The following is a 24,320-nucleotide window of genomic DNA, read 5'->3' on the forward strand; positions in this document are numbered from 1 at the left end:
GATTCGCTCCATCACCCAGCAATGTCCATTTGTCACAGTGTAATTAGGAGTGGAAAAAATAAATCTGCGTCCAAATATTCCTTTTAAAATAAAAATAGAGGCTGTTTAGAATAACAGAATGGAGAACGGTGGCAGTAAAAAGGCAGCATAGGGCTCATCTAGTATTACGTTCTCGTTTTTAGATGAAAAAACTGATGAAGCAGAGAAAGGGGTAAGTAACTTGCTCAAGGTCGCGCGGTGGTGAATCTAGTTCCCGGGAGCCTGGGGACTCTTCCCTGGGTCATGCTGCCTCCCTCCAAAGGTATTCAGTCATATTTTCTAAGGTGCGTGAGGTGTGGAGAGGTGAGAATTTCTGTCACTTCTTCCTGACGTGGAAATGTCCCAAGAAGATGTTGAGGACTTCACGGGTTATTCCGGCCATCCTTTTCTTGTGGGTCTTTGGTTTGTTCCAAGGCTTGATTGGCTTGTCTTTTATTAAAGTCCTTTTTGACTCTTAAAAGGAAAAAAATAAAGTGGGTTTATTCATTGAAGTGAAAAAGAAAAGATTTAAGCTTTTGAAGTGATAGCATTAAGCCCAACAATTTATAAAGAGGCGTGAGCCAGGGTAACTCTTACAAACATCATTGATTTTAAGTGTTGAAGTCCCCGTTCTTCTGCCCTTCCCATCAACAGAAACCTGATACTAAGCTAATTTACCTATTACAATTTTTGAAATCTCTTACAAGAAAACAAAGTTTCTGTATTTTCCAGATTTTCTATCATGGATATGCATTATTTTTGTAATCAGAAAGGAAAAAATGTTTAAAACTATATTAAGTCTTTGCAAGTTGAATCTGGCTGAAACACTCCATCATTTGCTGAGCTGCTGTTCTTCCAGGGGTTACTTACTTCTCTCGGTTGAAAATTATGAACTCCTTTTGGACAGATTCAAGGTGCTCCTGAAGAAGGCACATCTTCCGGGTGAATGTTGGAAAAAAAATAGAGGTATAGTTAGCAGACCAATGAAGATCCTCAAGTAGCCAGTAACCTACTGAGTGTCTGTTAACTGAGTGGCCCAAATCGAGGAGGACCAGTGTGTCCTCAAAATAGATGCTATTTGAGAGTTTGTAGCAGGAGTGAGACCACAATGAGATTAATAGAGGAGCATATAGGAAAGAAACAGGGAAAAATACATCAACTCTCTGCTCCCCACGATGAGGCAGCAAAGAAGACCTGGGTTATGGTTTACGAGCTGGATGTCTTTCAGCCATTTAGCCCAAGAAACCACGGCTTCAAGGCAGATGGGCACAAGGGTTTATTAAGCTGGTCCCCTATTTGCTTCTCGTCTCCTGGCCCTCATGTAAAAGGTTTGGAGGTTCTGAAACCAAGTCCCCCTAAAACTGAGTTCCCCTGCCAAGTTTATGATTAATCTCTCTGTCCAAAACTTTATTCCCTTTTCTGTCCTGCCCCTGTCCCCCTCAGGATTCAAAGAGAAGGGGAGACTGAAACTGAGCAGGACCCTGTGGGGCCTTCCCAGGTACAAGAGTCGCTCTGTGCCCCCCGTTTTTCTTTGTAGAGAAAAAAGGCTTTAGTCTCCTAGGCCTTTCCCAAGTTCCAAAGAGCACTGAAGCAGTTAATTATTAGGACAATAGAATCACAGGACTCCCATTTCCTCCTGAAGGGAACTGGATAACAATCTGATGCGTATCTTTGAGTTGTTCTGTAGAAACTCAGACCCTCCAGCCAAGTGGGGGATGGTGACTAAATGCTGACCAGAGCACGTAGACCCCAGGCTGGTTGGAACCAGAGGGTTGAGATTCCCAAAACATCACCCCGTTCCCTCGCCACCAACCAATCAGAAGAAGGTCCATGAGCTGAACACGCATCCTATGACCCTCTTTCCTAAACACTGTCTTTAAAAAACCCTTGTCTGAAAGCCGTCGGGGAGTTTGGGTCTTTTGAGCCCATCCCCTCCTCCCCTTTCACCTTGCTTGACCCCTGCAATAAACCTTTCTCTGCTCTAAACTCAAACATTTCGGTTTGTTTGACCTCACTGTGCGTCAGGCACACAAACTTGGGTTCAACAACAGTTCTGCTTGGATTTAACGAGTAGCCTGGAAACATGTCTTCACGCTGAATTCGGATTGACTGTTCCCCTCAGCTGCACTGGGGCTGATTATACTTCGGTTGTGGTGAGCAGCCTTCTTCAGTTGTGACTTTCTCACAGATTTGCAAAGCATTTGCTTTGCTGCTTCACTGTCTGGCTGTCAGTATCTCTAGATGATGTTTCCAACATAATCAGAAAATGTAACCTCAGAGAAATGACCATCATCAGGCCCAGTACAGTATCAGCCCCAGATCAAATGTTTTAAACATCTGTAACAAAATACTTCCAAATGACTTCTGATGACAAATATTCTTCTTGAAGGAAAAAATATCATTCATTCATTTTGTTTTTAAATCTAGGAATTAGCAAATACTAAGTCTTCAAGTACCAGAGAGTTGTTTTTTTTTTTTTTTTTTACCTTTCCTGAACAAATAATTAAGTGTTGGGAGAGTAAACTATAAAAAGGAGAGGACATTTTCAGAGAAGGGGTGGGGGGAAGCAAAACAAAGGAGAGAAAAGAGATTCTGCTACACCTCACTCTTATCCTCAAGTTGGGGTACCTGTAACCCTGGGGGTTTCCAGTATCAGTAATAGGGGACATGAAGCTATGGGATAAACATGATCTGATAGAGCTCCTGGGGGCAGCAGATTTACCCCAAGATTGTAGAACAAATATTTTTAACATTTAAATATTCCATAAAAATATATAAATATATAAAATATTACATAATGTCTTAACACATTTATATAATACTTTATATGTTTATAGAAACATGTTTATGTTTTATATATGTTTGTATTTTATACATATACATGTTTCTATATTTATGTACATATTTAGGTACTTATATATATTATAGACATAAAAATATATGTGTAATATAAACATATAAAATACATAAACATACAAAATGTTATATAAAGTTTAACATGAAGATATTTAAAATATTAACATTTTAACATTAAAAATCAAGATTATAGTCACTAAAATGCAGAAATTCACTCAAGTTCTTTTCTCTGTCATATAACTCTGTTTTATTTAAACAAAGATGTAAAGTGCACACTCAGATGAGTTTGTGATACGGCACTGCAGACCCTATGAGTCCCACCCTGGCCCTAAGGGCTCATGTGCCACATGTTCTTTTTCCTCTGCTTTAGTTGGAAAAGTTTAAGAAGTGCAGCTACATGGACAAGTCAACAGCAGTAGCCAGAGTATGAGGGAGAGGAGTGGGGAGCAAACAGAATGGAGGAACGAATGAGTCTTATGTGGTTGAAAAGAGAACTACTGATTAAAAAATGTTAGAATGTGCTTCTCAGGGATGACAGAACAAACCGAGATTAGACTGGTGTAAGTAGAGATGGCATCAGAAATATCTGAAGGGTTTAGAGCAGGTGGAAATCTCAGGAGGCAGAAAAAGAGGACTTAGGCCATTTGCTTCCATAGCAGGCAGACTGGGTGTGTGTCAGTCTTTTTGGTTCTCTACTTTAAAGGGGCTGATGAGCAGAGAGGGTCAGTGGAGAACATCCTGGATGCAAAGAAACAACAGAGGCATCTACTGTGAGCATGAACCAGAGTCATGGAAAAGAATGGAGTTAGAAGTCAGGAAGTCGAGTGGAAAAGTAAAACATAAAAAATGGCTAACTTTTTTTTTTTTTTAGGGTTAGCTCTTTAATTTTTTTTCGTTTCTGTTTTTTAATCTTTATTTTATACTGGACTATAGTTGATTTACAACGTTACTAACGTTGTGTTCATTTCGGGTGTACAGCAAAGTGATTCAGTTATACATATAGCTATTCTTTTTTAAATTTCTTTTCCCATTTAGGTTATTACGGAATATTGAGCAGAGTTCCCTGTGTTATACAGTAGGTCCTTATTAGTTATCTATTTTAGATATAGTAGTGTGTATATGTCAATCCCAAACTCCCAATCCATCCCTCCCCTACTCCGTCTCCCCCTTAGCAGCCACAGGTCTGTTCTCTGTGAGTCTGTTTCTGTTTTGTAGATAAGTTCATCTGTGTCATATTTTAGATTCCACATATAAGTGATATTCTATGATGTATGTCTTTCTCTTTCTGACTTACTTTACTTAGTATGATAATCTCTAGGTCCATCCATGTTGCTGGAGATGGCATTATTTCATTCTTTTTTATGGCTGAGTAATATTCCATTGTGTATATGTACATCTTCTTTAACAACGGCTAGCATTTTGGCAGACATGTACTAATTGACTCAGAACAGTCTATGAAGTAGGTAGCAATACTAACTCCATTTTATAAATGAGGAAACAGAGACACGGGGGAAAGGAAAACTTTAGTGCTTTAACTTTATTTAATCACAGCCTGCATTCTACAGCTGTAGATGGTAACAGTCACTGCATACCTGAATCACCTGAAGAACTTAAAAAATCCTGATGCCCCGGCCACACCCCCAGATTCAGCTGAATGAATAAACAAGCATGATGATGATGTAAGGAGCTGCTAAGATTGACTCTCACATTTTAAAATCCTTGAATAGAGATAAAGTGCTACTTTGAGATGCACCATCTTTCTGATTCTTCTTTGAGGGAAGGCTACTCTTTGTTTTGAAACAAAATCCTTTTTATTTTTAAATGGAGGCTATAAGATTAGGAGAAACTAGAGCAAAATGATGGCAGAGGCAGCTCCAAACCCCCAACCCTCAACAGAGACATCAGAAAAACAAACAGAAACCGTTAGGGCCAACACTGTCAGAACTCTGGAAAGCAAGCAGAGGTTTATAGCAACCAGACAAACACTGAATCAGGAAAAAAGCAACTTAAAAATGGTCCTGGTGTTTAAGGAAATCTCTATCAAAGTATTATCTGAACACAAGCTAACATAACAAGAGACAGCAGTGGTGATGCATGACAAGGAATAGCCTTTTTGCAGAATAGTTTGTAAAAGTCACTCAAAAATGCAAGTACAGCCTTCAACAATCAAAAAACAGCAAACCCTAGAGAAAGAAGGGGAGAATCTGATTTCTGGAGTTACTGGATTGTAATAGTCAACTAGCAAGTTTTCAACAAAAATACCACAAGGTGTACAAAGAAACAAGAAAGTATGGCCCATTCAAAGAAACCAAATAAACTGACATAAATCATCCCTGAGGAAGCCCAGACATTGGACTTACTAGACAGAGACCCTAAAACAACTATTTTAGGTATGCTCAAATAGTCAAAGGAAACCATGGAAGGAAACCATATGTTAGGCCACAAAACAGGTCTCAATAGATTTAAAAAGATTAAAATCATACAAAATATTTTCTCTGACCACAATGAAGCTAGAAATCAAAAACGGAAGAAAAACTGGAAAATTCACAAACGTGGAAATTAACACATTCTTAAGCAACCGATGTGTCAAAAAATAAATCACAAGAAGAATTAGGAACTATTTTGAGGTGAATGAAAACAAAAATACAACATGCCAAAACTTAAGAGATGCAGAGAAAGGCAGTGCTCAGAGGGAACTTTATAGCTGTAGATATCTACATTAAGAAAGCAGAAATATCTTAAGGTCAAGAATGGCATAGTACAAGGGTTGGGGCGGGGGAAATAGACAGATCATATAGAGCATGGAAGGCATGGCAAAAGTTACTCACAGATTGCTGTCATCTCTAAAACTTTAGAAAACTTGTAATTAAGATGATGTCCTGTACTTGGCTACATTTGGGGGTCTGTTAACAGAGGAGCCTGCATAGGCAAGCTTTCTAGGTGCAAAGGAAGGAGCTGGCCTGGAGAAGCTGGTTGGTTATATGAAGAAGAACAGATCATTAGGAGGAAGATGGGTGAAGTAAAAAGCAAGAAGCAAGATGGGTTTGTGGCATAGCTAAGCATTCCTTGGAGGGCCCTAGAAAACACTTAAGGATGGGAATCTGGTAAGAGGCCAGTTCTGTGGACAAACAGGATGTGGACTTTGGTTAACTGACCGTTAAAGGGTATAGTAGCCCCTGAGGACTAGAGAAATTAGGGACATTGAGGATACTTATTTGAAGAGCTATTTTCACCACAAGACTATGCAATCTTTGAGAACAGATGTCAGTGAATGCAGAAATAATATCTCATCTATATCTCTCTCCAGTGTTGAGCACAGAATGTGGCAGATAATAGGGATTCAGTAAAAATAGCCTAAACAATTGGATGGGGGGAGGGATGGAGGGGTGGAGAGATGGAGGAATGGAGGGATGGAGAGATGCAGGGATGGAAGAATGGAGGGATGGAGAGATGCAGGGATGGAAGAATGCACGACCATTAGTTGAGTGGGTAGGGTGACGGGTGGATGATGGATGGCCATTAGAGGCAAAATGAATGTTTGTTACTTTACCATCATTATAATATGCAGAACCACATGTATAAAATCCTACTGAGTCCCTGCAGGTTACCGTATTGAAATCTGACCTCGAACTCTGACAGAGGATAATGCAGTTAGTTACAAAATTAATTTGACTCAGCCTGAATTCCAGCAGTAGTGCTCACCCGTATAAGAGTTCTATCTTTTCTGTGAATAGGTACTCCTTACTTCTGCTAGCCCTGATATCACAAGATTCTGCGTCCGGCAAAGAACAGACACCCCCGTCTAGGGTCTGCTGCTCCCAGTAAGTCCTTGGAGTGTGGCCCAAAACAGCCACCATGTGTGTCCTTTAGAACCAGCCCATTTCCATCATTTTAGGGATGGTCACCTGACCTAGGCTTGGCCAATTCGATTTTCTCCCAGGAGATTGCAAAGTTTGAATTGAGAGCTGGGAGAGGGCAGTAAGGGAATCAAGTTAATGGCAGAAACCTAGGGAGGAAGTCCACCTGTGAAATGTTGCTGCTGGGACCCCCCCCCCCAGAGCTGCCCTTTCAGAAGCTGGGGTGTTCAGCTCCGTCTCACATTCATGAAGCAGCCAGTTCTCGTGGGATGGCCGCCCACCAGAAGCTCTCCCACGAATTGCAGCTGCCACGAAGATTCCCACGACCCTGGGTCTGAGGGGACTGCTTACCTGGGAGGAATCACATTTCCTCATTTCCTTCTCCTTCTTGGCCAGGCGCTTCTTTTTCTTGTGAAGAGGCTTGGACTCCAGAATCATTTCTTCGAGCTCAAAGGTGGGGTCGCAATTCAGCCTGCCTTTCTGCAAGGAAGCCAGGTTGACTCACTCCTTAGATACCTGTATCTTTCTAAAACTAGACCCAACCGGATAAGGAGAATAACACTCCCTCCTGCAGGAGCAGTCCAAGAATAACCAGCTCCGAGTCCCACTTGAAGTTTGAAATAATTTATTGCCAACCTTGCTTTTCATGTTCTTTGATTTTGTATATTTTTCTAAACTCCCAAGGAGCCTTCCATGAGTTAGAAAGGAAATCCTATTATAATTATTTTTCTAAAGTTTGCCTTTGGGGCTGTTTCTTGAAGTGGGTTCAAGGGTAGATCAGAATCACCTGAGTTGATTCCCAGTTTCCCCAACCAGACCTGGAGAATTAATGTTTCTGAACACCAGGGCCAGGAAATTGCATGTTTAACGAGCTGCCCAGATGATTCAGATTCACAATTAAGTCAGAGAAGTCTAGGTAGAAGGTCTCTCGAGGCAGCGCTCATTGCAGGGTGCGTGGCAGAGCAGAAACGACAGGAAAGGTGCCTAGATCTCCACGGCGTCATACATCACCCACGGTGCAAGCGGCCCCTGCTGGACCCTGGAGGGTGACCAGGTAGGACCCCACCCCCCTGCTGCTCCATGAGCTTGTTATTCTGCCAATCTGCCGACAGCGACAACTGAATGTGTAAAATCAGGCTGTGGGGAGAGAGGGGAGTCAGAGCGCTCAGTTGGTCCCTTGGCCGGAGCTTCTGGGTCTGGCTTTTACCGGCCGACTGCGGGAGGCCACAGATACCTTGGCCGGGTAGAGACGGTGGGAATTATTTCGCTTTGGCTATTAGTCATTGTGAATATTGGTCCAGCATAGAACTACCAGAGGAAGAGGGGTGCATGGTAAAGATAAATACCCCACCCCATCCCCAGCAGCTGTCAGTCCTTTGACTCAGAACTCCTTGGATACAAATTTCTATATCTTTGGAATCAGAGAAAACTTTTTTTTTTAACTGGCAGATTCCCAGAAATGACTGTGTGTAGGATTAGGACTTCCTCCCATTAAAAGTAAGCCACAGGGGCTTCCCTGGTGGCGCAGTGGTTGAGAGTCCGCCTGCCGATGCAGGGGACACGGGTTCGTGCCCCGGTCCGGGAGGATCCCACATGCCGCGGAGCGGCTGGGCCCGTGAGCCATGGCCGCTGAGCCTGCGCGTCTGGAGCCTGTGCCCCGCAACGGGAGAGGCCACAACAGTGAGAGGTCCGCGTACCACACACACACACACAAAAAAAGCCACAAAACGTGGTTAGGAGCTGGAACTCCCAACATAGATCTAGATTAGAATCCCAACCCAGCTGTGTGACTTTGGTGGCCCATCTACCCTGTGTGTGCCTCAGTTTTCTCACCTGTAAAATAGAAATCTGGGCTGTCTTACAACATTGGCGCGTTATCTAATGAGACCATGTGCATATCTGGCACACAGAGTTAATGTGCATTGAATGAGAGTTACTATGGGTTTGTTAAGATTGACTCACGTTAGGAATAAATCCTGGAATGAGCCTCTTCTGCAAAACTGCGTCCCAGTTCATATCATTCATATATGGGAAGTTCTGAACATCAGACAAATGGGAAAATCGTTGGTCTGGATTCGGTTCCAGTAGCTGCCAATGGAATACAAACACCAAGATCATGAGGAAGGTCAGAACTTGGAGTGCAAAAAAGCATACAGATTCCCTATGAATATTTCCAAGTATAGGATTGAAGGAAACAAGTAGTGTTCTCCTTTCTTAGCCCCATAAACAAATACTATAGATGAGTGGTCAGAATGAATTGTAAGTTGGTTTTTGTAAGTTGCAATGTGGTGAGTGAAAATAGCTTGTCCTACTGAGTCAAACTTATGTGTGATTACTGATTCCCCAACTTAGTAATGATGGGCAAGTTTGTTCTCTAAACCTCAGTTTACCCATCTGTAAAAAAGGGATAATAAGCTATTTCATAAGGTTTAGCTACGATTAAATCAAGCCATGTATATAAAGTGACCAAGAGAAGGTCTGTTCTTCTTACGTGGAAAATGTACATTGGTTTTAACAAATGAAATTTATTTCACACTAGAAAATTTAGCAGTTTTTACCACTAATCAAAATATACTGGGGTGCCACAGATAAGATGTAACTAAGGTTGCTGTGATAGTTCTGGGTTTTATGAACTGGGATTAAAGAATTTTTCCCCTTTAACCACTCCAGAGCCAACATCACTTCAGTCCTGTGGCTCAAATGGAAAATAGCAGTTCCACTTGAGAATGGGCCTGGAGGTGACAGCCGTGGGTCATCCGTATGCACTTTTGGGATAATAGCGCTGTCTTGGAACTAAGGAAAATTTGCTTATGGAAAATGACCCCCGCCCCCATTCTTTATCTTTGACATCACCAACGGCAATATCCCTATTCCAAAACAGAACGCTGGACCCATAGACAAGAGACATAGGTTTTGAATTCTTAGCCCCCAAAGCTCTTTTCCTTGACCAGTTACAACCTGGGCAATTTTCTCTCTTCAGAAAAAAGCCAAGCTCATCCTCTTAGGCTCCTCATTCTTTCTTTCACGTAATTATTCACTATACATGACTGAGCTCTCACTACAGCTGTCCTTAATCTTTCTGGTGAACACAGGCACCTTGACAAGCTGAGGAAAACTGTGGACCTCATTAATTTAAATACCAAAGTCTACCACCTGTCATACTCTGTGTTAAGTGCTGAGGACACCATGAACAAGTCAGACGTGGTCCTTCCCTCATGCAGCTTAAAGAACAATGGTCATTAACCCAAGAGTCACACACGTGCAATGTATAATTTAAAAGTGTGAAAAATATGATGAAGGAAAGTTCGTGCTGTGTGATCTGAAAACAGAGGGAGGCTCCCAGAGGAAGTGATACGTGAGCTGAGATCTAAAGCTGTGTTTCTCAAACTATGCAGAAGGGCCAGTTATTTCTCTTTGTTTGTTTGGTTTAATTTCCAACCCACTGAAGTCTATGTGGTGTTACTGTGCATGGCTGGTGTAGAACACCACACTGTGTGCAACTTGTGATTTGAGTTCAACATCACTGCATAGGCTTGGACCCTATCCAGTGAGATGAGTCCATTGACCATGTGCTTTGAGGTATCAGAGGTATCAAGTTGCTATAAAAGTTTTAAAATACTTCTCTCAATTTCTATACATGTTATGGACCTGTTGGAAGTAATTCGTGGACTTGAACCAGTCAGTGAATCGCATTAGTAGTACTGACCTAAAGGAGGGAGCTGGAAAAGCTGGGGATGGGAGCAATGCTCTAGGCAGTGAGACTAGCTTGTGCAAAGGCCCTGTGGTTAGAGAATGATGTATGAGGGTGAGGAGGGGGAGGGCAAAGAGGAGAGAAAATCAGCTCAAAGCAGTTTGTAGTCAAAAGGGGGACAACAGTCCAAAATAAGACTTGAGGGGTAGTTAGAACCTTTATACCATATAAATAATTTTGATCTTTATTCTAAGAACAATGGGAAGGCAGTAAACTTTGCATTGAACAGATCCCTATGGGGCACAGCAGAGAAGAGAATGGAGTGTATAAAAGTGTACAGGGGCAAACCAGTGAAAAGGCAAGACTTGATGGCAGTAGGACTAGGAAGATAGATGGAGAGAAGTGACAGATCCAGAAGACATTTAAAAGGTCAGATATGAACATGGTGATGAACTGGGTATGCGGATGATGAATGATTTCTGGTTCTGGCTTATATTAGTGGGTGGACGGAGACGCCAGAGCAGGAACGCTGGAGAAAGTCCAGGAAATAATGAGTTCAAGAATTCCATTTGGCACATGGAGTTTGAGATGTCTTTGGGACATTTAAGAGGACGTGTGTGTCACCTTATTAATGAAGCCATGTATTTGAAAGCTCTTAGCTGCAAAACCCACTCTGGAAATGTATTTATCGTGACTGCCTCCAATATTGTAACTTAACTTTTAACTTCAAACCAGAGCATGTGCTTCATTTTTATCACTTCCTTTTGTCATGCATTTGTCCTTCTTACCTTTTTAAGAAGTGACACCATTTCCTGTGACCAGGCAGAAGGGTAAGTCACAAGCGCCGTCTCAAACATGTGTGCAATTTCCTTGCTGGAAGTACTGGAGCGAATATGATACGGTCTCTTAAGGGAGAGAAGTAAGTCTTCATTTTTAAAGGGTAAAAGAAAAAATGTTCCTTTGCAAATGCTTCCAAGCTAAATTTTCAACTAGTAAAATCTAAATAGCATTTTCTAATCCCCTCCAGCCAATTGTTGTGTTGCCACATGCATATGTGGTCCACGGTTGCCAGATTTCCTACTTTTAAAAAAGCGTACCAGAAATCTATACATCCTTGTGAAATCTTGGAATTTTTAAAAGTTGGTAACCCTCTGGGTCAAAGGAAACATTTCTGTGGGCTAAATCCACGCCTGAGATGTCAGTTTGGAACAGTTTTGTAAGGTTAACTAATGTAAGTATTTACCTAAAACACTGGACAAGCGCTCAGTAAATGGAAATTTAAAAAATTGTTATTTAAGTGTTGATGATAAAGAGATTCAGAGTTTTGCCATGCACACACCTCTTTTTACTTCTTCGAATCATAACGACTAAGCTCAGGTTAGAAGGTTACCCAGAAGACTTCAACCCCAGTCCCAAATGCTATGAGCTGCTAGTACTACGGAGTGGGGTGGAGAATTTTGTGATGAGGCAAAAGTATTTTTACCTCTGAGAGAACCAGATTCTTCTATAGTCCTAACTTGGGGGAAAAAGAAATTAAACAAAACGGTGGCTTTGTTGTAATTTTCACAGATATCCACTAGAGGGCAGCCTTTACCTACGTTGATTTCTCTGTTTCATACAGGATTCACCCTGGGATTGTCTCTCTTTATGTGAAGTGAGCTACTTAAAGCTGGAGATTTTTACCATCTTCACATTTTTGCCCATGGGACCTAGCACCTAGTGAGTGCTCATTACATGTGTGTTGAATGAACACAATTTTCATATTAGATTAGCCAACAATAGGACAGTGAATATGGATATGTACATTTATCAAGTGCCTGACTCTTTCGAGATAATAGATGACCGTGGACCGATTTCTCCCAAGTAAATTGGGAGAAATGGAGGAGTTTAATTTTTTCCTTGTTGTAAATCATTATTAAAAGGTAACATAATGTAATTAAGTGTTGGAGCTCTGAAGGCAAAAGGATTTGAGTGCTAAACTGGGTCAGTCAATTTGAGTTTCAATTCCTTCATCTGTAAGATGAAGTTACTTCTGTAAAATGAACCACCTTAGGGGAGTGTTGGGAAAATTAAATGACATAGTACATGTAAAGTTCTCAATAGAGTGGCTAATATATATTAGACATAATACAGGAGAGATATGATTATTGACATAAAGGTAAAAAGGATGGTGGCTATAAATGTAAATAATGAACAGCAAGATGAGTTATCAACAAAGGTGATGTGAAGGAAGGCTTAATTCTATGCATGGCATGTCAACCGCAGTTACCCAGGGAACCAGGAAGTGCTAGGGGTTGACTCCCTAAAAGGGAGATTGACCAAACTTTATTTTTTTAATGCAAGGTTTAAAAACCCCTGCCGCATATTTTCTTGCCTCAAGACTGAATAAAGGACCATAGTTAGTTCATTTGTCTGAGTAATGATACAGTGGAAATAACCCTTGTAACTCAATATCAGAAAAAGAGTGCCAGGTACCTTATCAGCGTCATCAATGTTTATTGACTGTTTGCAAGCCAAGGGCACTGTGGGTCACTACATGTGATTCACTGCATGTTTACCATCAAGAGCTGGGGCAGGCTGGCACACCAAGTTTCCCGGGTTATGTGTATGTGCACATATATTTTCTCTTTTTTCTAATTTTCTTTAATTCATTGATGTCTCGAAACCTGCTTTTGAGACATCTAAAAACACAAAATGCTTTGATAAACTAATAAAGGAACTAACAAATGCCACAAGCAAATGGCTTAAGTATGTTGTGGTTTTTTTCATTAACTTTAGGCCATATGACTGAATATAATATACATATATTTAAATCCTCATGCTCTGTCGACTTGTTCAAAATAGTCAAATTACCTTTGTCTTATACAGTAATGTATGTTTCTAGTTCCAAACTTTAAAATCCACATTAAGCCATCAACAACCAGAGCTTTATACTTATTCATTTACCAAATATTGATTGAACGCCTACCATGTCCTGCACCTCTGCTGGGCCCTGGGGATACAATGAAGACAGGAAAGATGGGATTTCTACAGTGGTAGAGCCTACAGTCTACTCAGCAAAACCATAAATAATAAGAGAGACTGTACACACACACACACACACACACACACACACACACATACATCAGTGGAATACATGCTATAAAGAAAAATTACAGTGTGCACTGACAGGATATAGCAGACAGTTTTAGGGCAGCATATAAGTTAAGAATGAGAATATAAAAAATAACCAAGGTGGAAAAGGTAAAACGTTAGATGGGACAAAGTGAGGTGTTGTGATTATAGTCTTATTTCAGGAGTACAAAAGCAAAAGAGCTACAGCCAAGGATGTACAATTAGTGCAAAACGATGTACTTCCCTATTATAAGCTAATACTATGGACAATACAAAATTAGAGAAGACGTGGACCTTGCCTTTACAATGGCAGTGCAAGCGGGGACACAGAGAGATGACAAAGCAGCTTAAGGGCTATGGGACCATGGTCAGGACAAGATCAGACACCACAGGGAAGTTTCAGGCACATTTCCCTTTGAAGCATATATTTTTCTGTTAATCTCAATTTGTAAATGTGGAGGAAATGATCGTTTAGCACCCTTCCTCTGTGGTTTAGTTGTGTTGCCAGTTGTAATTAAATGTTGGTATTTCATTTCTTCAGATTAGCTATATTTTGAAACATAATTACATGCAGGCTCCTTGGTGATTCTTTGTGAGAATGTGTCAGAATCGTTTTGTAGTGACTTGTTCCTCTGTACTTTCAACAAGCATTTGTTATGTACCTGTTGAAAGCTAAATATTGTGGATAATACTAAACTGTATAAAACACTGGCTCCACCTTTAATAAATTTACAGTCTGATGATATAGAAGAGATTAAAACCATAAAAATAGATATATCTGGGGCTTCCCTGGTGGCGCAGTGGTTGAGAGTCCACCTGCTGATGCAGGGGACATGGGTTCGTGCCTCGGTCCGGGAGGATCTCACATGCCACGGAGCGGCTGGGCCCGTGAGCCATGGCCGCTGAGCCTGCACGTCCAGAGCCTGTGCTCCGCAACGGGAGAGGCCACAGCAGTGAGAGGCCCGCGTACCAAAAAAAAAAAAAAAAAAGATATATCTGGAAAAATTTACAAGGGTGACACATTTGCGAAATAGATTTAATCCTAAAATGTAAAATAGATTTACGTGTTCTGATGTAGAAAGTTCTACATTTTATTTTAAGTGGAAAAAAAAAGTCTCAACAGGTTAAAGCATAATTCTCTTTTTACTGAAACAACAGTAACTACGTATATGCGCATGTATGTGAAAACGTTATCCTTATAAAATCAGAAAAGGTTTGGAAGTAAATACAAGCTGTTAATTCTAGAAGATGAGATTGGAAGGTCAAATGAGTTTTTAATTTCTTAACTAAGAATTTTCTAAGTCTGTCCTTTCTTAGAAATGATCAATATACATGAGATATAAGGATTCTGTTCTACAATTAAGACACATCCTTAACTTTACTCAAACTTAATTTAGCAATTTCCAAACTTATTCAAAGAGTGATTTTTTTTTAAAAAAAAGACCAGGGCTTATCTTAGGAAATACCTTTATAGGCAAAGGAACAAGAGGAAAAGAGCTCCAAGGGATGCCTCGAGACAGGAGGGAGTCCAAAGAGGCTGAAGTGAGTTTGTGAAGAGTCAGGGTCATTCAAATTGAAGCAAAATCTGAAAAGTTAACATGATTCTAACGGGCAAAGAATGCCAAGCTAAGGTGTCTGAAGAGTGTCGGGGAGAAGAGGGGTGGGTAAGGCAGGTGAAGGGTGTGTGTGTGTGTGTGTGTGTGTGTGTGTGAATATACGAGGCATTAGGGAGTAACAGCATTTTTTTTTAACATGAAGTTATATCTGTGCTTTACAAAAAAAAGCACATGCATTCCCATGTTCATTGCAGCATTATTCACAATAGCCAAGGCACAGAAACAGCATAAATATCCATCAACAGATGAACGAATAAAGACGTGTGTGTACATGATATACATATATATATTTATACACCCACATATATACATATATTTATAATATATACTTATATATGGTATTATATATTTACACATCATATCATTATATATGGATAAATTATAAATGAATAATGGAATATTATACCTAACATATATAATACATATCCATATACAATATATATGAATGGAATATTATTCAGCCATAAAAAAGGAAATCCTGCCTTTGCAGCAACATGGACAGACCTTGAGTCCAATACACAAACTGAAACAAGTCAGACAGAGAAGCCAAATAACTGCATCGTATCACTTACACGTGGAATCTTAAAAAAAAAAAAATGCAAACACATAGAAACAGAGAGTAGAATAGTTGCCAGAGGTTGAGGGTGGGGAAAATAGGGAGAGGTTGGGAAAAGGGTACCCACTTTCAGTTGTGAGCCGAATGAGATCTGAGGATGTAAGTGTAACATAGTCACTATAGCTGATAACCCCGAATTTATATACGTAGATATGAATTCAGCAACCTAACAGTAACTATGCTTCACCTTTTCTAAGCAGAAAACGAAAAGAAAAATGAATCTGACGGTGTTAATACATTGTCAGTTACATCAAATCACAGGGAACTACCACGAGGTACAATAATATGGGAGGGAGAAAAAAAATCTTAGCAAAATTCTTCCTAGGCATTTTCTTAGTTTAAGAAATGTTTCTTCTAAAAGGAAACTACTCTAATTTGCCACTGAACCCAGAACTCAAGAGGCAAATGAAAGACAGGAGTCCAACAAGATAGGGCATGAATTGTGTTGTATTAATACTTCACACTGAATCAGAGCCCTGGACTCTGACTGCAAAATTATTTTCTTTAAACGAACAAATATATTTATATTAGATATGGAGTGACATATATTGATTTTCCCTCTCTGGGAGTTAATAATATCCCTATAATTCATTTAATTTTATCTGCATAATTTAATGTCAACTCACATGCTTGGCCCCATATGTAGGAGAGTGAATTAATTATGGGCGGAAATCCCAAGGGTTGTTACCAGCATCACATGGCATTGTTGCTTTCATCTCTGAAACAAACTACTTGACTTTTGGCAAAAAAAGAAAATCAATCCTTTCACTGTAAAAATGAAACTTGCTGGAAGAGTAACTAAAGAGAAATGTAATTCTACTGTACCCGGCCTCTCAACAGTTCATATGCTGTCACTCCCAGTGACCACCAGTCAACAGCAAAGGAATAACCTGCTTCTCTTCTGGAGTTGAACATCTCAGGTGCTGAAAAACACAGAAGAGTTAGGTCAGTTTTACTCCCTGAGACATTAACAAATCTATCTTCCCAACATGTTCCTCCAAAGGCGAATTACCAGGGAAAAGTGTACCAACACTTTTATGTGTGTTTATCATCCATTGCTAGTTTGCTCACTGCAGGCAAAAGTTTCTAATTTTCTAGTCTTTCTCATTCATCACCAACACACACAGGCATACACAGCCCTTAATGGACAAATTCTTCTCTGACTTAGAACATGCACCTGTGAAAACTTGGATCCCATCAGGCCTCAAATGTGTGGCTGACTCTGAAAGCAGGAAGGCTGAGAAGAGGTTATATTCATTGTCTTGATTTGGAAGGGTTGTGATCAGGACGTAAATTTGTATTACTGCTGCAAACATTGTTCAGAATTTAGCTGCAACTACATGGGATTGACTCTCCATCTCAGAGTCATCTGGAAGAGGCAAAGGCAGCATTTGCAGCCTGTACTGGGGCTGAGGGAGAGGAGAAAGGGTGGGGCACTCTGAGAGAGACACGGTTTTCCATCACTTGTGGGGCATTGACCCTTTGTCCCATAGTTCTGTGAATTGGCTCCAGTGGAAGGCAGAACCTCAGTCAATCTTACCCCAGTGGAGACCCCTAGTTATGTGTTCTCTAACACACTGAGAACCTTCTACCTTCTACACACCCTTCCAAGAATGTACCTAACTCCTGAGGGATGGAGTGGGGAAAATGAAGTACAAAGCAAGGGCAGGTCTCTTCTCCGTTTGCTTGTCCAGTACCGAATCTGGCATGTAGTGTCACTCAACAGAAACTGGTTAAAAGAAGGAACAATACTGAACCAATCAATCAGGCCCTGGTTGCAAACATTAGCTGGAACCAGGCTGTCTGTGTTCACCAACTGCCTTCACCACTTATCGTGACCTTAAACGAGTCAGTGGGCTGAGCTTGAGAATCTTCAGCAGCAAAATCAGAACAATGAGAAGGCAGTTCCTACAGAGGTGAGAAGCTAAATGAGATAATAATGCATGCCAAAATCTCAGCACAGTGTCTGGCACCTGGAAAGGACTCAAAAAACTAGGCACTCTTCTAGAGAGGCAAACATCCATAATAATGGGAATTTTACCTAGCCAAAAGTTGCACACTTGACCCAAGCCTCTGGTAGTAAGGTGCTGGCTCCGGACAAAGGAAATTGGTGTGATGTGGGACCTGCATACAGGTTTGCCCTGCCTGGTGCACTCAATTTCAAGGAAAATCCTGTGGGCAACATCCAATTAGAGAGGTACAATGTTGACATCCCAACGTCCGGGGTTGACCCAGACTATAAAAGCCCGCCATAGCGGAACTAAGGAAGCTTCATTCCCTGGTGGGTTCACCTTTCATGCGTCACTGCATTCTTTCTGCAAGTCACAGCTCCCCGTGCAATTTGGGAAATAATGGTCCTGAACCCACGGTGCTCCCACAGACTGGATGGAGTGGGCTATACTTCTGCTTTCCCTTATCAGTATCTCACAGCAAGTCATCTGTAGATGACGTAGTCCCTCCAGGTGACAGATATCTCAGAGAAGCTGCAGAGAACTTTGAGGGATAAACAGACAACTGTGCTAAGAAATTATCCACCGGCATAAACATCACTCTATGAAAGCTGTGTATTCTGTCATCTTGGACCACCCTTGGAGTTTATATGAGTAGAATCCTCTTCTACTTACTGTTTTCCGGCATGAAGATACTTGAATATGAATTCATTCATTGAACAAATATTCATGGTATGCTAGGCATTAAGGAATTTTGGAAGAACACTAAGAAAAAACATGATGGCAACATACGAAAGCATAACAGATGGGTAATTCTTTGAGCCCTCAAAGAGCTGAAAAGTCAGGGCAGGGAGATGCTGAGGGCTTCCATCAACCCTGCAGGAGGACTCCTTGCTCCTGAGATGGTACAAATAGAGGTGGAGAGGGACTAAGTTTCCTTCAAAAAAGACGTTGAGTATTTCATTTAGTTCTTAAACTATTTCCATACTTCCATTCAGAAAAGTAAATATAACATAAAAGAAAAATTAACAAGCATTTATAAGTAAATAGCCACGTAACCTTACACAGGGCACAATATAGAATCTTGACTCCACCACTGGGTCCTGTCCTGTTTACAACCATAGAAGTAACCACTATCCTGAATTTCTGTCGGTAATTTTCTTCTTGCCTTTCTACATAGATTTACTACCTGCGTTTGCATTTCTAAGCAACACCTTAGTTTTGCCTATTTTAGTAATACATATATGTATGTTGTGTATATATATATGTGTATATGACATTATGTATATATAACAGATGTGTGTATAACATATGTATATGTATTTGTGCATATATATATATATAACATGGGTGTGTGTGTGTGTTAAATCTTACTGCTCGTTTTCTTCGGTGACTTGCTTTTCTTGTTCAACATTATGTGTATAAAATTCATCCAACTTGCTGCACATAGTTTGTTCACATTCAAAGCCATACGAATACACTGTCATTTACCTCCTTTCCTACTTTTAATAGCCATTTGGACTGTTTTCAATTTGGAGTATTTTGAATAATGCTCTCATGAACATTCCTGCACATGTAAGACTCCTCTAAGTCCACACGTCTTTAGGTTACATTTCTGGGAGGGGAAATTCTGGGATGGGCTGTGCATCTTCACCCATGCTAGATAATGCCAAACTATTTACCACAGTGGTTGTACCAATTAACGCTCTGACTAGCAACGCATGAGACTTTGCTCAACCTCCTTATCCACTCTCGACATTAACTAACTTTGTGACTTTTCCAATCTAGTGGGTATGTAATGGTCTTCCGTTGTGGTTTAAATTGGCATTCCCCTGATTACTAATAAGCTTGCCCATGCTTTAATACATTTATTAGCTATTTGGATTTCCATTATTTGGCTTTCAGATTTTAAAGCAACTGGACGGTAGATTCTGCTCAGGACATAAAGAAAGGGGACAAAAACTGATATATAAATATAGTACAACAGAAATAATTCATGGAATTTACAAAAATGATTCTAAATTTCCTCTATAAAATATGTGAACAATAAAGGTTTTCTGAAAAAGGATAAAGGGACTTGCATTCCATGTGTTAAACCACATTGTAAAGCTACAATAATTGATTTGAAAGCCACAGAATACAGATGCTAGTATATAAAACTACTTAGTTTATGATAAACATGTTTCAAATCAGCATGTATGGGATCTTATTTGATACATGGTCTCAAAACAATTATTTAAGAATATAACAAAAATAAAGTCACATCCTTACTGTATATCTTACCACATATATAGCTGGATTAAGAAAAATTAAACTATAACAAAAATTAGAATATAGGTAACCATGTCTAAAATCTAGAGGTAAGAAGATCTTGCCAAGAATATCATCAAAGGTAGAAGCTATAAAGTAAAAAGACTAATGGTTTAAGATCTGGAAGCAACCTAAGTGTCCATCAACAGATGAATGGATAAAGCAGATGTGGTAGATATATACCATGGAATACTACTCTGCCATAAAAAGAATGAAATTTTGCCATTTGCAACAACATGGATGAACTTGGAGGGTATTATGCTAAGTGAAATAAATCAGAGAAAGACAAATGCTGTATAATATCACTTATATATGGAATCTAAAAAATACAACATCAAAAAGAGTCATGTACCAAAATGTTCATTGCAGCTCTATTTACAATAGCCAGGACATGGAAGCAACCTAAGTGTCCATCAACAGATGAATGGATAAAGAAGATATGGCACATATATACAATGGAATATTGCTCAGCCATAAAAAGAAACGAAATTGAGTTATTTGTAGTGAGGTGGATGGACCTAGAGTCTGTCATACAGAGCGAAGTAAGTCAGAAAGAGAAAAACAAATACCATATGCTAACCCATATATATATGGAATCTTAAAAAAAAAATGGTCATGAAGAACCTAGGGGCAAGATGGGAATAAAGACACAGACCTACTAGAGAATGGACTTGAGGACACAGGGAGGGGGAAGGGTAAGCTGTGACAAAGTGAGAGAGAGGCATGGACATATATACACTACCAAACGTGAGGTAGATAGCTAGTGGGAAGCAGCCGCATAGCACAGGGAGATCAGCTCGGTGCTTTGTGACCGCCTGGAGGGGTGGGATAGGGAGGGTGGGAGGGAGGGAGATGCAAGAGGGAAGAGATATGGGGACATATGTATATGTATAACTGATTCATTTTGTTATAAAGCAGAAACTAACACACCATTGTAAAGCAATTATACTCCAATAAAGATGTTAAAAAAATTAAAAGAAATAAAAAATACAACAAACGAGTGAATGTAACGAAAAAGATGCAGATTCACAGTTATAGAGAACAAACTAGTGGTTACCAGTGGGGGGAGGGAAGAGAGGAGGGGCAATATGGGGGGAGGGGCAATATAAGGGTAGGGGATTAAAACTTACAAACTACTGTTAGGTATAAAATAAGCTACAGGTACATACTGTGCAATACAGGGAATATAGCCAATATTTTATAATAACTATAAATGGAGTATAACCTTTAAAAATAAAAAATAAAATAGACTACAAAAGAATATGACTAAGGGTTTGATGTTAGGAACATAGTTTTCATGTCAATGCTATAAGAACAGCAACTAAAAAGTAGGAAATTATATTTATAACACATGGCACATTAGAATTTAATATCCTTTATATATAAAGGTCAAGAATTCTTTACATAATAAGAAATAGACAAAAATGTATTAACACTCTAATAGAAAATGGGCAAAGAACATGAACAGGCAACTTACAAAAGAATTAAAAGCAATTTTAATGTCATAATGAGGTACCGTTTTCACTTATCTTTTTTGCGAAGATTAAGATATTGACAGCGCAGCCCTGGTGAGGATGCAAGGAAGTGAATATCGTCAGATGCTTCCAGAGCAAATGAGTAGAAATCAACGCAGACTTTCAGGGGGGAAATGCATTAACGTATATACCCTTTGACCAGAAATTCCTTGAATGGGGATTTATCACGGGAAATAAGTTGTAGCACATATTTCTGCTAACAGGATTTTTATCACAAATTTAGTTATATTTCAAAATGAGAAATAACCTAAAATTCAACAATAAAGAATTGGTTCAATAGATTCTGATGCAGCCCTCTAATTCTGTAGCATGTGAACATTAAAAACGATAGTTATATATATGGGCCTGGAAAAATAAGTAGCGTCAGTTGTGCAGAACCGGGCTCTGAAGTCAGAGAGTAGTGGTTTCCGTTCTGGCTGAGACACACTTATTGCCAGGAGGCGGAGAGATAGCACAGCAGCGTGTGGAGGGTTAGACACTGGCATCCCTCACTGAATTGCTTTTAGTTTAAATGATGTCACACGTGCACTTAGGCCAGTGCTTGGCCAATAGGAAGAGCTCAGTAAATGTCAGCCATTACCCCTCCTGCTCTGTTGTCATCACCATCAGCATTCCAGACTTGAGACGTTTTCGATTTGGATTTAAATTTGTGCTCTGCCAGTTGCTTGCTGTGTGATTATACATGTCGCTTTCTCTGTAGGCCTGATTATTTTTAATCTATGAAAACATATTTCGTTGAGTTGCTTTGAAAATTTAATGATATAATGTTAAAAACTTAGCAAAATGCTTGGGACATAATAGATTCTCACTATATGATGCCTATTATTACATTTTAAAGTGAAAATTTAGGTTGCCAAACTCCAGTATGATCCAACTTAAAAAAATGTGTTTGTGTGTATACAGAATAAAGGTCTGGAAGGAAACCCTAAATATCTACAAGTAGAGAGATGAATTTCCCCATTGCTTAATCAGCATTTTCCATAGTATATCTGTTTGTTTGGTTTGGTTAATTTGGAGAAGAGGAATGTTTTAATTGGTTAAGCTCTAAGCGATCTGAATGATATTTACACAGACCACGGATGGGGAGAAGGAGGGATTGGAGTTGATTGGAAAGAGCATGGAGGTAGAAGATGAGGAATTCAAAAAAGTAAAACTTCCTTGTTGGGTGCAGGTGCTTAAGAACTGACAGACAAAGGGTGGGATAGGGAGGGTGGGAGGGAGGGAGATGCAAGAGGGAGGGGATATGGGTATATATGTATATGTATAGCTGATTCACTTTGTTATAAAGCAGAGACTAACACACCATTGTAAAGCAATTATACGCCAATAAAGATGTTAAAAAAAAAAAAAAGAACTGACAGACAGCTCATCTTCTTATTGCCAGAGTCGAGGAACTGCTGTATAATATGCTAAGCATCTTACATTAGAAAATGTTGTATATTCCTATAATCTTCATTCAGTATTTCATCCTAGTTTTCTTTCTTTTTAGAATTTTTTTTCTTTCTGGTTAATTGCTAATTACATTCTGCAGGAATGCTATAAAATGAGTGCTGGTGAATGTCTGTTAGGTAGATTTTACCAAATTATAGGGAACATACATATATATATATTTTTGCAATACGCGGGCCTCTCACTGTTGTGGCCTCTCCCGTTGCGGAGCACAGGCTTCGGACGCGCAGGCTCAGCGGCCATGGCTTACGGGCCCAGCCGCTCCGCGGCATGTGGGATCTTCCCGGACCGGGGCACGAACCCGCGTCCCCTGCATCGGCAGGCGGACTCTCAACCACTGCACCACCAGGGAAGCCCGGGAACATAATTTTTAAAAAGAGAAAGCAGACTTCCGCCTGTGATACCTCTTAGGAAGATTCCCATCCAAAAATCAAAGGCAAGAACAACTTCTGGATGAAAATATAAGCCTTGACAGTCAGATATTCATTTTTAAAAATAAAACTAGAAACATTTCTAAGAGTATGGCCTACCTAATTTGGCTTACATCTATTTAAGAATCATAAATACCTAAACTTCTAAATTTCTGTCTCTCTCTTTTAGGGAGAAGTTTGGTTTTCTAAACCAACGAGCTTGCTCTAAATCTAGGCTTTTTCAATTATTAGCCACGTGATCTTGAGCAAATTACTTAGCTTCTTATTTTCCTCATTGTAAAATGGTGATAATTACAGTTTGCCTCACAGGGTTGTTGAGAAAAACTTAAGCAGTCAATGAATGCAAAACATTTAACACATTGTCTGGTCCCCAGAATGCTTTCAATAAATATTAGTAACTGTTAATTATAAGGGTGAGGGTGGAGAGGTGCAGAGAAACTTGACAGGATTCCAATCTCCTAGCTCTATGTCGTGAAAAGACTGGAAATGCCAACCTTTAGGAGAATCAAATTATACGGATATTGTATTTAAAATCACTGGGGAGAGGAAACAAAGTTGGGCTTCCTTTACTCCTCTCACCATGGAAACCAGGCTTAGAAAACCCAGATGCACATTTTCTGATTTGGCTTCAAGCAAGTAGCCCTTAATATGGAAACCCAGGAAACCTAGGGAATAAACTCATCAGACCAGCAGTCTCAGAGATTCCTTTTTATCATTTGAGTACCATGGGTTTCAGGCAAGAAAATAGGCTGAATTACATGTGTCCATTATTTTAGAAGGACAAAGGAGGCTTCTTCCCCCCACTGATAATTGGAAGCCAGGAACTTGCTTTTATATGGTTCAAATACCATATAAAATCAGGCTCATTTTTCCCCACA

General features: G+C 39.9%; 1 protein-coding gene across 2 annotated transcripts in view; it reads right to left on the reverse strand.

The window, feature by feature from the left end:
* Nucleotides 1-884: 884 nt before the first annotated feature.
* The window catches only part of STK32A (serine/threonine kinase 32A), a gene marked incomplete at both ends in the record, with an annotated part of 115,197 nt that continues 91,761 nt past the window's right edge, over nt 885-24,320 (reverse strand). The window contains 5 exons of one of the 2 annotated variants that reach the window (XM_082835399.1): nt 885-953; nt 7,083-7,211; nt 8,694-8,819; nt 11,211-11,327; nt 16,594-16,691. In XM_082835399.1, the coding sequence (XP_082691525.1) occupies nt 885-953; nt 7,083-7,211; nt 8,694-8,819; nt 11,211-11,327; nt 16,594-16,691 (539 nt within the window). Of the gene's footprint in view, nt 954-7,082; nt 7,212-8,693; nt 8,820-11,210; nt 11,328-16,225; nt 16,692-24,320 lie in introns of those variants that run through there. The other variant, XM_082835400.1, reaches the window with a different exon arrangement.

The sequence above is a fragment of the Leucopleurus acutus genome (assembly GCF_964270905.1).
Source record: "Leucopleurus acutus genome assembly, chromosome: 3".
In the NCBI taxonomy this organism is placed as follows: Eukaryota; Metazoa; Chordata; class Mammalia; order Artiodactyla; family Delphinidae; genus Leucopleurus; species Leucopleurus acutus.